We start from the raw sequence: 16,310 nt of genomic DNA on the forward strand, positions 1-16,310 counted from the left end.
ATTTAATAAAAAACCTTCAAAATATAACCTCTTCTAGATAAGGCAACAGTAATCAACTAGCCAAATACACTCAGAAGAGGAAGAGGAAATTCTGAGTATAAGTGCAAAAATGAATCATTATTCTGATAATGTTTTTGTTATTATTTTTGCAGATGGATCTGAAAGCTCTTACAACTCAATTAAGTTACCACAGCCAATAAAGACAAAAAGCAAAATCAGGGCAGATACTTTCCGCCTAGACACTATGGTGATGGGCACATTAGAAATGAGGCAGATTAGATAGATGAACTAGACAGACACATCTAACTGTCCTCCAGTGCACTCATTTGTTTGACAGCCTGGAAAATGCCAACATTCCTGGGATTAAATGAAAATAGAAAACTGCATTTTCACTGTAAAATATACACAGAACTTTGCTATGTCAGTTTCTCTTTGTTAAAATAAACCAGTGCCCAACCAAGTACTCCCAGAGCGACTCAAAGTACAATAAGCTAAATGAAACAGTAACTAAGACGCAACCAACTGAAAGCCCTTACGCTGCTACCCTTTTGTCCCGGGATATTAGCGGTGTGATATGACCTGCACACACTTCAATACACTAATTTTTCTTGAGCTCAACACCACCAAAATGCTAATTTGCCCATCTTGCATTGCTTATCTTGAAACCCTATTTCTTTACTGCATGACTGCCAACTCCTCTACCTTTATGGGCCTGTCAAACAGTTTTTGTTTTGTGGTGTTCTTTGTTCTTCAAGCATGTAAAACTAAACAAATATCTTGGATATAAAAAATAAAGAACACCAATAACTGTACTGATTCTCCCCAGAGGTTTCTGGTCCATGTTACAAATGTATTAGCATATCTTTTTCTTCAGTGCTCAGAAAAACACATATACAATGATACACGGTTAGCACTTGCGTTCGTGTTCAACAGCTCCATATTTTTTCTTAGCACCAGGACATGTGCACAAGTAGGGAGCTAGATTTGGCAGTATGCAATTTGGCAGTCTCCAAGCCGGATCCTGTTCTTGCCCACTCCAGCTTTGACAGAAGTGCCGGCTGCAGCCCGGGGAGCTGTGCGACATCCCGGTGCTGTCGGGGAGAACAGAATCCAGCTCCTTGTGACAGTTTTCCCCACACAACATCACAATCAGCCAAACACATTTGTAATCTACTGCAGCTGGTGTTTCTATAATTGATAGAGATATAAAAGCCCTTTTTGCTAAAGTAGTACTTTTGTATTTTTTTTTTCTTGGGGGAGTTGTGAGAAAGCAGCTACAAAAAGTGAGCTCTAAATCTCAGATAATGTAGCTCCCTTTAGAATCCCAAGCTTAAAGCAAGTAGTTATGAGTTTTAGCGATGCAAAAAAACGGAGCTAAAAACAAACATTTATTTTACTTGACGTAGCAAAACAGTGGATTAAAAAGTTAAATCAATGCACCGTCTGAATGGTTCCTGCTGTAGCTGCAGTTTCAAATGAAATAAGAATGTTATAAAAACTCTTGCATATTAGGCACATTTGGAAATGTCTCCTTGTAACTGTTCTTTAAGTGTTCTGTCTATGAGCACTAACAGGTCACTGCACAGGAAATGCAAAAATATGTTATATTTTAATCAGGGCATATAAAACACTGTCTAGAATGTTACATTGCCCTTGGGAATCTGTAGTAAGTAGGGGAACTTTTACAAAGTCCAGGTCACTCTCCACATTACATCACTCTAAAAAAAAATTATTAGGTTAAATTATATAGATGTCATGCATTAGAACTTTCCCAGTTGTAGGATGATGACTAAGAGATGCATATTTCCTTGGAGAAACTCATAATCAGTCCCTTGTTCCCCTGTACATACTTTGTATATTGAAAATAGTGCATTTTAACTGAATTGAAATGTTTCCAAACAATCTTAATGAAAGAGGACAAATACAAGAATGAGACTTTTCATATCCTCGCCAACAACAAATTTCAGCACTCAACCCCTAACATACAGGCACCAGTTGAAAACCTGTCTGGCTATACCTCATAGGTGATAAAAAAAAGGAAAGAAGGTATTTTAGCAGAGATGTTTGGGAATGATTAAGGTAAAATGTCCCTAGTCCAAACAAGTGGAAACCCAGATGTCAGTGTCATAACATTCCCCCTCCCCCATAAATATTACTCCAAGTGATTTACCTCTGTTTAACCCAAATCACAAGATGATAAAATATCTAATAAGTTCACAGAAACAACAAAAGAGTAATGTGAGGGTGACTGTTTTCTAGATTAACATTCTCAGGATTCTAGCTATTTAACATACAACATCTGGGAGGTGACACAAAACTTCACAGTGCCCTGACAACATCCTGCTCTGCTCTCACTGCTCCTGGTTCAAATTTTGTCACTGACTTCCAGATAGAAAGATTCAATTTCTATAAAAAATCTCCCATAGAGCAACAAATAGAATAAAATACAAAGCCCTGCCCCAAGAGAAACAAAAGTCGGTGTTGCAAGGGCCCAGCGCCTGCTGAGGTAAATGGCGGTTGCCTTCACAGTGACACAGTGATCGGCCATCTGCAATTTGCATGTTGCAGCATGAGAACAGATCTCAAACTAACAGGCCCTTTTTATCTAAGCAGATATCTGTGGTTGCAACTCTTGGCATTATTCTTTGTATTTTTTCTCTAAGCTGCTCTCTTTTAGTACAACAGCTTTGTAACTGCCTGTATTTTCCACCCTTTGTTCCAGCCTACCTACAATGCAGGGCTCCTCCAGGCCTCAACTCCTGCTGTGCCCCTCAGTGAAAGCAGGCCACCATCTCCATTTCACAGACAGGGAACACATCTTGGGCACCTTTAAAGTAACTTTCTCCACACAAAGGCAGGTGCCAAGCCCTGTACATGCAGTGCTGGGGTAGCCAACCTTCCCCTGACCGCCACAAGCGCTGATGTGAGGTGTGGAGAAGCTGCTATCACACAGGCCCCGTCTTGGTCAGGGCACCATCTAGCACGCTCAGGGCAGACAATCTCCTCACTCTCCTTTGACTGCTCAGACCCATAGCCATCCTTGCAGCAGGGTAAGCAATTGTCCTACTTATCCCCTGCTAACACATATTTTAAGGGACTGTAATTGAAAAAGAGAAACTGAGAACAGAGCATGCGTGGTGGAGATGGCATGCTTGGAGAATGCTGTGTCACCTTCTAAAAATTCTTTGGCAACAGCAACTTTTAGACTTTATAAGTCAGACAAATTTGGGTGGATTTTTTTTTTTTTTCAGGGAAAGCAGAAGACATCTCTGAAAAATGTTAACGTCACTGCCAGAAAGCAGTGGTCCCACAGCTTTGGAAAAAAAAAAAAAAAAAACAAACAAAAAACAAAACAAAACAAAAACAAAAAAAAAAAAAAAAAAAAAAAAAAAAAAAAAAACAAAAACAAAAAAAAAAAAACCTGACATACGTCTTTTATTAAACTTTTGCCAAACAACATCCTACCCTAAATTTCAGGAAGAACATTTTAATAAAGGAAACACAGATTTTGGCAATGGAAAATGTTGCTTTGAACAGCTCAGATCTGGAAACATTAGAACGAGTAGAAATCAAGCCTTTCAACAGAAAACCTCAAACAATCTGGGCGACAGGAATTGTTGCACCCATGACATAGATATTATTTCTATGCCCGGGGATATGCAGTATTCCCAGCATCAGTCCTTTCAAGACCTCCATTGGTTTTCTGCTCTTTTCTAGCTCTTCATGTTTTTCTCTTTTTGTTATCATATAGCTGAACTTTCTCCGTGTCAAAGTGCTGCCCAGTAGGTTACAGAACTGAGGCCTGTGCAGCAATGCTGGCTGCTTGTTCTGCCCCATCCACAGCACAGTTCAAGCAATCCATCCAGTCAGAGGAATGATCAGACAAAACAAAACAAAAAATCCATAATTCAGAATAGAGAGAAGCTTGATGGCTTGGTCTGTGTTATATGAGCTGTTTTTTTTTTTTTTTTTTTTTTTTTTTCTCATCTGCAAATAAAGCAATAATTGGCTGAGCCTACAAAACGCAGGTCTGAGCCCCTGATTCAGCCAAAGGAGGTTCTTGGGCTTAAATTTAAGTGCAGACTTAAAATTGATACTCCTTAATCATCAAGTATGCAGCCACTCATTACTGATATATATTTTAATGATGTGCTCTTAATTTTGGTCTGGTTTCAAAAGTACTATTTCCTCAAATTCAATATAAATTCCAGGATTGCGAAATGAGGCCCTGCAATTGTGTTTAAGAGGGTTTTTTTCTGTTACAAGGTATGTTTAAAATACAAATTTGAAGGAGTTTGGGATGTCAGGTGATGTTTTGTTAGCTTTTGACAAGAGAAAATATTTAATACCCTCATTTTTTTCCTGCTCTGAATATTAGTTTAATTGTCACAAATAATTAAATGCTTATGAGTAAAAGACATCTTTAGACATTTTGACAATACATATTAAGAGATGCTTTAAGGGAAATCTGCACAGATCGGCTTTTATTTGTTATGCTAAACGATGATGCATCTTGATTGCATTTGTTCCTTATTTGTGTGTGCAACAGGAGACGTACTGTGAATGATCTGTAAGGAATAAAATGACAGTATTTGACAGGCTAGGAAATGTCTGGGCAAGGATACAGGATAAGGAACCCTAAAAGGGCATTGTTTGTGGAGGGGCAATGGGATAGAGACACTCCCTTCAATCTAAGGCAATGAAAGGCGCCAACAACTAAATTACAGTTAATAACAGCAAGAAATAAACATAAATTACATATACAAGGCTCAGGCTCAAGGATTTTGGACCACTAAAAATATATATTATTATATCAATTATCACAGAGAGACAAATTCCCATCCTGGGAATTTGAATGCAAACTCTAATAACCTACTATTCAGATGTAGAGGCAAGCATTAATTTCCACGTGAAAAGGAGCCATGGTAGAACTTCGCATTTCCCCAGCTCCAGAGAAGAAAGCCCTACCTGGTGATTCAGCCCTGAATGCTCTGGCTTCTGTGAGAGAGGGTAGCAGGTGGTCTCCCAGGTAAGGCAGATTAGCCCTATATTACTTAAAATTTATTCTGAGTTCTTGTCAATATAATGGCTGAAATGACCATTCCCGAAAGGTAATATGGTGTGAAAATAAACATAAACAATCCTTAATGAATCCATAGGCTATTACTTGCATCATATTTCTTCTATAGGCAATACATACATCTCTGTTTAGGAAAACAACACTGCCCTTGATCGAGGCTTAACAATTCCTGTTCACACAAGAGAGGGAACAGAGCAAGTCCATGGGAACTGCTTGGGGCTAAACGCTTTTGTAAATTCAAGTCTCTCTTTAGATGCCCACATAAGGATTTAGACCCTTAACTTCAGAAGCTGACTTACAAAAATCAGAGCCTTAAAGTTTATTACCAAAGATTTCCAACCACCTCTGGCAGACTGCATGGAGGAAAATGTGTATGTCCTGTTAGGTTATAATTAGACTACGCTTTTCATATTTCTCAGAGCAATGCATTATATATTGTCAGAAATACAAAGCTGGATCCCAGGTCTGACAAAGAAATATAGAGCATTAAATGGGGAGAAAAGTAACTGTAATCAAATCTTTCAGTTCTGAAACTTATCACTGACCAACAATGCATCGGAAGACAGCATAGGGAAGTTAAAAACTTAAATTATGCTGACTAAAACTATCCTCCTAGAAACGATAACTTGGACTGGAAGCTAACGGAGCCCAGTCTTTTTCTGTTGGAAGTGCGCTGAAAATATAAATGTGATCTAGTACGTAGAGCAGGGAATTAGGAGCAAATGCTGTTTGACCTTGAGCAAATCAGTTAATGCCTCCTGGCTTCAATTTGCCTTTCTGTAAAATGGGGACAAAATATTCTACTATGCTGTGGTTATTATATGGAGTACATAGCATTAATACGAAATCCTTGGAAGAAAGGTGCTAAGTGTGAAGAAATATTAATCTACTTCCTATCAAAGTGCACATATATGAGCAGGAACCATGCAGCTAATCAAAAGCACTAGAAAGCTTTTAATTTTTAGCATTTAATGCTACGGATGATCAATATAACTACTTAGCATCTTTCTCCTTTCACATGTTAATTTAATGCTACTTGTACTGTGCTCATAAATGTTATGACATGGCTGAAAAACACATAAAAAATTAATTTTGGAAGACGAACATACCAGCTAGAATAAGATTATGTTTCTTCAGTACAAAACTGTACATCATGAAAAGATCCAGCTTTTTTTTGGTCCACTCACGCTGCAGGAAGTAAATGAGTTCTTCCTATATGTACAAAGAAAATTGCAGACCTTATGAATTGTAGTAGTGATTCCCAGTGCTATTCACACAAAATTGTTTATATACAGAGTAGAATCTTTCATTTCTTAAAAAAAATAAAATAAAATAAAATAAAATAAGACTTCATCCAAGTGGAGGGTCAGTGATAGAAATAGGTCTGTTGTCTGCAAATATCAAAGTGCAGATTTTCATTTTTATCTGCTCTTTCACTAGAAAAATCTTTGCTATCAAGGTATTCCAGCAAATTTATTTATTTTCATTAACAACAAGAACTGTGTTCTGCTTCTTTTCTACAGAAATTCCACACTGATCCCACATAAACAGACCAAATATCACTTCAGCAAAGTTGTTTTGGGAATATTTAATAGCATTTTTTAAGTTATGAAAGCAATATTGAATGAAATTTACTACAATTTAAGATAAGTGTGTCTTAATTTTATATGAACAGAGAGACTTAACAAACAAACAAACAAAAAACAACAGTAACAGTTCTGATTATATTATGGAATATTAGGCCTTGTGCAAAACTGTCCCTTTTCTTTTTTACATGCTTAAAAACAAGCACAACAGGCTTTTCAATTAAATGAGTCTTTTGAGAGAGATGCAGGAAGAGCCAGAAAGCTCCTTAAACTTTATTGCTTTTCATCTTTGTCAGGTAGAGATGTATATTAAAAATGACCTGTTCTTTCCATTACTTAGTCCTTCCTGCAAGTTTTTTCCTCTAATTTGACCTGTCACTTTCAAGGGTTTCCCAAAATGGGAATGGAAGGCTTGATCTGGATCAGTTTTCTCCATAAATTCAGTAGTTTTGCTTTTCTATTGCCATCTAGAGCTGAGGATGCTTCCAATAGTCTCTACCATTGTGAGTAACTTTAATGAGCCTCAGTATCATTAGACGATACAGTTTACAGAACACAGGGAAAAAAGACACAGAAAGGAATAAGATACAGCTATAATAGATACAAGCCGTGGAGATGAAAGAAAGAAGTCAGCATCTCATTTGCATTAATACAATAAAAATACGGCATTAATGTTGCTAGTTGTAAATTTTTTTTCAATAAAGTTGAGCCTGATTATATCTGAAAAAAAAGACAGGCTGTGCATTCCTCATAGGTCTTGCATGTGTTTAGGCTTTAAAGAACAGTTTCTGGCTATTAACTTTCTAGATTTAATTGCCACTAAAAACAATCTCCATGAAACTTCAATTGAAAGCCACTCCTCGAGAACCAATGGTCTGATCTTTCAAAGCCAAAACTGCTTTGTTTACAGCAATACAAATTCAGAGCCACACTTCACATAACTCCACTCCATCATTATGTTATGTATTTTGTTTACTGGTATTATGTGTGCATACATATATAATTATATACACATTCGCATACAGCACGGTTCATCCTGAGAATCAGTCAAACACAATATTGCCAACCTTCTTTATTCAAAAATCACAAATCACACCCTCAAAAATCATGAGACAAGCTGAAAATTATGAGATACTAAAAACAGTTACTTTGAGAATGCTGTATTTTTCTTCTGACACAAGAACTTTTAGGCTGCATGTTTTTAAGCTTTCTAGTTCTCCATGGCAGGGGAGTTAAAATACATTTTCCCTTTAGAATGTATATTCGGTATTTGGTTAATCACCAGACTCCAGGAGCTGAAGGTTTAAAGAAAATACACACTAACAAAGGACTAACAAAGTCGACACAACTCCCAAAATCACACAAATTTTAACACATGGGCAAGTATTAGTGGAATTCACAAAACCTGCTTCAAACTACTGAGCTTTCCAGCTTGTATCAGTAAGAACAGTGCATCCCTCACCCAGGCAGGCACTTGGCTATCCTTTTTGCAGGTATGTATGTGTGCATACCTGAGGGGGATCTATTTCCTATCCATTTCAGACTGTATGTTCCATTTAGCAGTAGAATTTCACCAATAACTGAAACCATCGGGTGCTGCACATTATAAAGTATGCATTTTTCACAATCTAATCCTGTCATTTTGTAACTATTGTTGTGACTTTATTTTTCCTAGGGCAAAGGGGAAAAACATTTCTTTTTGGGAAACAAAGATTCTCTTCATTTTCCTAAATGAAACACTTAATGCAACACTTAGATCATAAGACCAGTTTTTCCACTTCTTTTTGCCGAAAAACCTCACAAGGTAACAAATGAAAAGCCAGCAGTTAAAGAGGGATGTGTAAATCTAATGGGAAACAGAATGCTTCTATGATGGCTTTCTCCCTGAAACCTTAAAAAACACACCATTCACTGTCAAGGCATTTCTGAGTTGCAAAAGCTGTTATTATAACATGGTAAAAATGACTCGGTGCCAAAATCCAGTGGCCTCTAGTGAGAGGTCACCTTAACGAAGAAGAACTGATTTTGATGTCTAAAACTACCCGGAACTTTTAGGCTCCCGATTCACAGAACCCTCTTCATGCACCTACTTGAGAGCTGTTGCTCGTGTGCACAACGTAACAGAGCACATTAGAAGGGATTCTTTAAAAGACCATATCATCTACAGGTACCTAGAAGCAGTGTTCAATAATTAACGCAGAGAATGGAAACGTGTTTGAGAAGTGAAGTTAGCCAAGCAAGTAAAACATCTCAGTCCTACAGACCTTAGAAAAGAGCAGCGTGCAACCCTCAGTAAGACAAGTTACAGCCAGAGCTCAAAGGCAGGTTATGCTTTAAAGCTTAGTGGTAAAATCTGGTCCCTCTTTAGATGCAAAACATTGCTAAAAAATATGTGTATTTAATTTCATAGCTAAACAGCCCAGTCTTACATAGAAAGTCTTTACACAAGCCAGTTACCCATTGAAGCAAAGTGCTGAGTAAGAGATGCAGAACTGGACCCACTCTCATGCAAATTATTGTAATTAAATAGGTAATGAAAAATCACTGCTCTTGCACGAATGAAATGTAAGACTTCAGCTGTGAGTGTAATGTGTTTCCAATTGACTCCTGTATCAGATTCGGAGACAGATGAAAATGTCTCTCTGCTTGCATGAGCACGCTTTAGAGGTAAAACTTCACAAATATTTTCATTTTGAAGAGAATAGGGAAAAACAAAGGGTTATTTTAGCAGTAAAGTCAGTAGGATAATCTTTTTTAAGGCATAATATGGTACACACATGTCTCAACCCAAGAGGCATTAAATACAATTTGAATCATTTTACTTTGCATTTGCTAATAATACGTCATCCAGTAGATGAACCAGGCCTTATTCTCCCCTCCATGAGCTGACATGATATTTTTTTTACATTTGAGCTCTTAAGATCTGCACAATAGCTTAACACAATAAGTGTTTAGCCTCTGGTTCCAACTGTAATTGATAGAGTACAGTTCCATTCCCTCTGCTGCTGCTAAGTTGGGAATTGCAGCCACAGCAACTGACAGCATTTTTTTTTTTTTTCCTTGAGTCTGGAGTTGCTCTCTGGGAGTGATGTCCTCATCGGGATGTGAAGTAAAGTGACGGGAGAAAGGCTCACCCCGGCCCTGTGCCACGGAGGAACTCCACGGACCTCTCCTAGGGGAAACAGTTGCTGGAGGTGGGTGCTACTAATGAGAGCAAAAAGCAGGAGAAAGCTTCAGGAGGAAATAGCAAAATCCTGCAGTTCTAAAGAAAACAGGCTTTTTTATTAGAGAGCACAGAGAAGGGACAGCATTTACGCAGAAGAATTTCTGACAATAAGCATATTTGCACAAGTGCTATAAAATTATGTCATTTACTGATGGAAACATCTTTTATATTACCGTCACAGGGGCAGAACTCTTGGGGAGTCCCAATTTTACATAGTGATAACATACTGTGCTTTGTTACATGAGATTCAAACTGAAATAAGGAAACAACTGAACCGAACGCGATTTCAAATTGTCCCATCCAAACCTGAGTTTTGACATGGGAAAGAATCACATTGCAGCTTCGGGTTTAGTAGCCCAGGTCCAGATTTTAATGCAGATGGCTACTAATTTTGGTAGCTCTTTAGTTGCAAAAGTACCTATTTTGGAATGTATTTAATTAACCGGGATGTAAAGCCTTCCCTTGTTTGTGAACACTTTGGCTTTTTTGTCATCTGTCAGCATCGTGATGTGCACAGTAACTGAAAGGTTCTGAGGCATGAGCTATTTAGGTGGTTTTGATGTGCACTTGCTTTTCTGGAGGATGTTTAAACAAAGCAGGGCTGCCATTTCTACAGTTTCATTCAGTACTGCTTGCGTGGAAACTGTTTCTATTCCCGTATAATAAAGGCTACAAATAATATCTGAAAAACCACAACGCTGTTGGTTATTAATACATGTACGTATTGCTTCCTTTCATCACCGAAATGCATGTATCAGACCTAGCTGGTCATCTACTCTGCTCTCTAAAAAGCAGGATTTCACTTTCTAAATACGTTTCTGTTGTAAATAACCTTTACTACGAAGGTGCAAACTGCAGCTTTAAAGTACTGATCGCTAACCATCTTCTGTTTGCTGCTGCGTGAGGACTTTTCCAAAAACAAGACTGCCTTGTTCTACACCACCAATAAACAAAATAAACGTGGCCGATATCTGTTTCTGCTGTACTTTTCAAGAGCTTTGGTTCTCAGATAGCCTATTGGGAAAGAAAGAAAGACAAATGCAAAACTGCAGCCGGAAAAGGCGTTAAGTCCAGATTCGTCTTTGCAGGCTTTAAAAAAACAAACTAGCAATTCATGATCACAAAATAAAATATGCACATTTAAACAAGCTGCAGGGGAAAGGAGAGTTTAATCCAGTGAAATTGTGTTTGAAAGCTATTTCATACCCCTAGGAATAAAATCTGAATAGCAATTCTGCTTTGCTCCCACCTTTTTTCCACCCTTCTGTTAATATATTACCATTTGTTGTGGAATCGTTACAAGAGTTCTACCCCAGAGGTGGCTGCATTTCGTTGAAGGATGAAGCATTTTCTGGGCCTGAGTCTCTCCTTACTCACAGGAGCAGACAGTACTCATTGCCACTGCACCCATGCGAGTAAAGCTATTTTTGCTTTGCATCTGGGTGAGAGAAGAATTAGGCCCATAGTTTGTAAAGCCCGGTGTGATTCACTTGGAAGAAAGCTACAGCCCCAATGGGTTGCTTATTGTAAACAGAAGTCTGATACTAAAGCAGGCTCTGATATAACGAGCCCTGAAAATCTGCTTTAAGAATTATTGAAATGGATATGACGATCTCAAAAAAGAATGACGATTCAGAACAGACTCGGCCCTGGAAAGATCAAAATGCATTTGACATAATTTCAGCATTGATATGAAATAAAGTATCTTTAAAAGTATAATTTGAGAGCAAAAATCCCCATCATCAAACATAAATAGTGTCCCATTTATCCAATTACGCTACCTTGTTTCATTACAATGGTCTGTAATATATTTCTTAGGAATACAAGGCTTAAAATTAATAATAGAACAGGACAAAATTGCCATGTATATTTCTCTAGATAGATTTTCATCTAACAGCAGGACTTCACTTCTGATTCACTCGCTGGTTCTCTCTAACCTTTACATTATTCATTAATCAAACTAGAAACCTGCTTTCAAAGTCAGTGCATGGTAGTAATTATTTACAGTTGTGCATAGTATTTAATTTTAAGCAATGACAAAAGCAGGCATGTCCAGAATCATAAGGCTTATCATTTTTCTTCCATTGGAGGTGAACTATCTAAAGAAGCTAAAAGTTGCAAACTTCTCTTCAATATCTCTGCTGCCATCAAGACAAAATGCAGTGCAACTGATACCTTTGAACTTGTACAAGCAAAAATAAATAAAAGTGAAAATTAAGTAATATATAATGTACTAACTCCTTTAAATAAAAGGAATAAAGAGATTTGCTATCAGCCTTGATGAACTATTCATTTCTTATTGCACAGTCTGTCTACTGTCACTTGGAGGTATTTCTCACCATACAAAACAGAACCTCAGTGCTGTCCCTGAAAATGAAAGTCAGTTTTGAGAACTATAGACAGCAGGCACGTCTGCTCTCTGAAACCCCCTTTGCCCCCCACAAACACACAAATACAACTTCAAAGCAGGAGAACTATTGCAAATGTGTAAACCTACTTCAAATCAGTTATGCTGGATGAAACTGGACTGCATTTGCAGTATTTTGCTCACCTGAAACAACATTGATCTGAGGACAAATACAATCACAGAAACGCACCACGGAAGACCAATGCACATTTTATAATGGGAATAAAGATGGAGAGACATTATTGTGGTCATTCACATTTCTAGCTCATCGTTAAGACTCTCAAAAATGCTGTAACATTCTGGATAAAAATATATCTTCTTACTGTATTCTCAGCAGGGAAATCCTGGGAAACAACAGTATGGGCTTTGTTCGCAAGAATTTACTTACTCTGTAGTCTATGTTTCTAAAAAAGAACAGGGTGCCCCTGCTACAAAAAGATACTACACACATTGCAAGTGAAAATTCTACTTTGAAAACAAAATAAAATGAAGCCTCGTACTCCTGACAGAAAGAAAAAAAGGAGCAATTCTAGCACTGTCACTGTGATGATCAGCATCCATGAAAAAATAGCTATTTATCCTGCAAGTTGAAAACGTTAATGCCTTACTCAGATATAACCTCTTTGTGAATAAAACAATAATAGCAACTCCTCAGAGAGTTTTTCTGAATATATATATGTGCATTGCTAGCGTAACTGTTATTTACTGTTAAAAGGATCTTTGCTTGCCAGCAATCACACTAGCAACCTGCATAGGTACATTCATTGGTCATGTCCCAAAAGACTCTGCCTGCATACCATTGTCCTACACCTATATGAATAAGGTAAAATACATAAGTTTATAAAAGTTATGCATGTCCCAGTTTCTGAAATATAACATTTACTTTTGTATGAAACCCAGGCACTACTTTTCAAAGTTTATTCAAGTATGCCACTAAAGTTGCCCATACATTTTGTCCCACATATAATACGATACATGGAGAAAATATTCAGAAGGGGGAGGAAAAATTAGTAGACCATTTTGAAACTAAAATATGAAATATTAGTTTTCTTTCGAGAACTAATCTGACGGACACAAAGAAAAAAAGAAGGGAAAAAAACCCGCCTACATTAAAAGCCAAACAAGATAATAATTGTGCGTGTCTGGCTAAGAGAATCTAGAGGGCAAGCCTTACGTCATTGGCACTTGGGTTACCATGGTGAGTGATTTATTGATATATATCAAGAATGAATAGATCAAAGGCAGCAAGATGACAGGTGATCAATCAAATGTCAAATCAAAGCTGGCAATCAACTGGAAAGCTGATTTTTCAGTGGGTGGGTCTGGCAGAAGAAAAATGAACTTCCATATTGCGCTTCCCAGAAACAAAACCCCACCACACTATTAAAAAATAAAAATAAAAAGCAATTAAGCAGCCTGAAAGAAAACTCTTTGAAAAGATTTACTATACAGGCCCACTCATCTGTTTCTTTTTCTTGGCCCCCAAAAGAAAAAGAACACCCTACAAATGACAAAACAAAACACTTCCAAAGTTGCAAACTATTTTCTTCTTAAAAAAAAAAAAAAAAAAAAAAAGAATAATTGCAAAACCACTTGGCATGTGCAAATATATAAACTCAGCTAGAAAACAAAAGAAGAATTTGATTTGAAAATGTGGATTGTCTTCTAACAGTCAGAACGTTTCATTTTATTTCCTGTTGCAATTTTCACCACTGATGATCAAAGGCTGAACTTCCCCACCGGGTTCATCAGCAGAGACAGTCCCTGTACTATTTCAGGCATACACAGCGCGCACACACACACACACACACGCCGGCACTGCCACCAGAAACACGGCGACATAAAGGATTAAACACTCCGATCCACTTCGCGACACGCGCGGTCTGAAAACAAAACCACCACAGGGGAGGAAAAGAAAAAAAAAAAAAAAAAAAAAAAAAAAAAGATAATAAAATGTATAAAAAAAAATCGAAGCGGGAAGCAAATGGGAGGCTGCTTTGGGCTCCGGTAGTTTGGGCTCCGGTAGGGAAAGGGGCCGGGGGGAGAAGGGGAAGGGAGCAGCAGAAAGTTGGGGGGAAAGTTTGGCCAGGGCAGGATGCGAGCCCGGCGCGGAGCCGCGGGGCCGGAGCGCGGTGGGAGCGCGCTGGGGGCAGCCCGGGTCGGAGCCGGGATCTGGGCGCTCCGGAGTGAAACCGGCTCGATGGAGTTAGGAAGGGAAAGGGAGGGGGAGGGGGATAAATAAATAAAGATCCAGCCCGGAAAAGCAAGGGTGACCCTAAATAATAATAAAGATGGGGGGTAGGAGTGGAAGGAGCGGAGAGACAGAGCCGTGTAAGTGGATGGCTTCTCCTTACCTGCAGCCCGTTTGGGTGCTTGCTGTTTCCTCCTTGGCATCGCTCTACTTTCTCCAATCTCACTTCTGTACCCAGATCCGAGAGCCCTGAGACGCTCCTGAGTCGTGTTCCTCTGCCTCTGCCTCTCAGCTGCTTCCCCGGCACCCCCCTCAAGCCGCCCCTGCCCCCCTCCTTTCCACTCCACTGATAGGAACCTGTTTGGGTTTTATTTTATTTTACAGATCTAGGTTTCTTTCTTTGCCTCTCTCTCTCTCTCTCTCTCTCTCTCTCTCTCTCTTTTTTTTTTTTTTTTGGTTGGCTTTTTTTTTTTTTTTTTTAACTGTTGCAACACTTGCTTTGCTTTGATTCAAACATCCAAGCTCAGGAGCGAATGAAAGGCGCCCACAGTGCCAGAGAACGAGAAGAAATAAATAACCAAATAGATATGTAGAGAGATAGATTCAAAAGGCAGCTCGGGAAAGACTAGGGGGGGGTGGTGGGGGGTGCTGCCTGCTTCCTCCTTTCCCTCTCCTCTCCTCCTCCTCCTCCTCCTCGCAGAGCCGGATGGCGGAGCGGTGCCGGGGGTGGGTGTGCGAGGTGTGTGTGCGGGGTGCGTGCGTGTGTGTGTGTGCGGGGTGTGTGTGTGTGTGTGTGTGTGTGTGTGTGCGCGGAGCGCCGCCGGTTCCGTGCTGGCAGATGCCAGGCAGTGAGTGAGATGGGAGCGGGCAGGGAGGCTGGGGAGGGGAGGCAGCCTGCCGCTCACACGCACACACACTCGCGCACACACACACCCGCACACACACACACACACGTACACACCCGCACACACCCGCACACCCGCGCACACACACACACACACACACACACATACAGGCAGGGCGAGGCGATGCCAGCAAACATCGATCCGCCGAGCAAAGCGCACGGGAGCAAACTCCTCCTCCGCGCCCCGATGACAGGAGGAAATTTACTCCGCGCACACGGCTCGGCACGGCCGGGACCCCCCCATCCTCCTCCCACCACCACCCGTGTCCCCCCTCCTCGTCCCCCCCCCCCCCCCCACGCGCGTCCCCGCACCCACGCGCGCACCCCCCCCACCCCCCCTCCGGCACCCACCCGCGGCCGCGTCCCGAGGGGGGCGCTGCGGGGCGGAGAAGGACGGGGGGGGCTCGAGGAGGGCCGGGGGGGTCGGGCGGTCCCCGCCGGGGGAGCCGTCGGGTTCGTGCCGGGCGCGAAGTCTGGGGAAGTTCAGGTGAAGCCCCCCCGAGCCCGTCTGCAGCCCGCAGGGGGATGACATGACATGGAAAGGAAATGGAAAAGGGAAACTGAAAAGAAAAGAGAAAAGAAAAAAGAAGATGAGAAATAAAATAAAATGAAAAATAAAATAAAATAAAATAAAATAAAATAAAATAAAATAAAATAAAATAAAATAAAATAAAATAAAATACATAAAGTTTATAAAATAAAATATATAAAGTTTATAAAATCAATTAAATAAATTAAAATAAATAAAGTAAATTCAATAAATAAAGTCGCGGCAGCACCGAGGAGCCCAGGGGCGCTGCACAGTGCCCATGCTGCCCCCGCTCTCCTCCCAGCCTCTGGTCCTTCAGTCCCGCAGGTGCCTCCCCTGCCCGGCAGCTGCGTGTCACCCCCCCCAGCAAGCTGCAGGCCGGGGAGG

General features: G+C 40.0%; 1 protein-coding gene across 4 annotated transcripts in view; it reads right to left on the reverse strand.

The window, feature by feature from the left end:
* Window positions 1-15,625, reverse strand: part of TSHZ2 (teashirt zinc finger homeobox 2) — a 228,299-nt gene extending 212,674 nt beyond the window's left edge. For all 4 annotated transcript variants that reach the window (XM_084537946.1, XM_084537944.1, XM_084537947.1 and 1 more), the window contains exon 1: window positions 14,654-15,625. In XM_084537946.1, coding sequence (XP_084394072.1) covers window positions 14,654-14,693 — 40 coding nt within the window. In that variant the 5' untranslated portion in view covers window positions 14,694-15,625. The remainder of the gene's footprint in view (window positions 1-14,653) is intronic.
* Between the last annotated feature and the right edge of the window lie 685 nt (window positions 15,626-16,310).

Source organism: Aythya ferina, assembly GCF_964211825.1.
Source record: "Aythya ferina genome assembly, chromosome: 16".
NCBI lineage: Eukaryota > Metazoa > Chordata > Aves > Anseriformes > Anatidae > Aythya > Aythya ferina.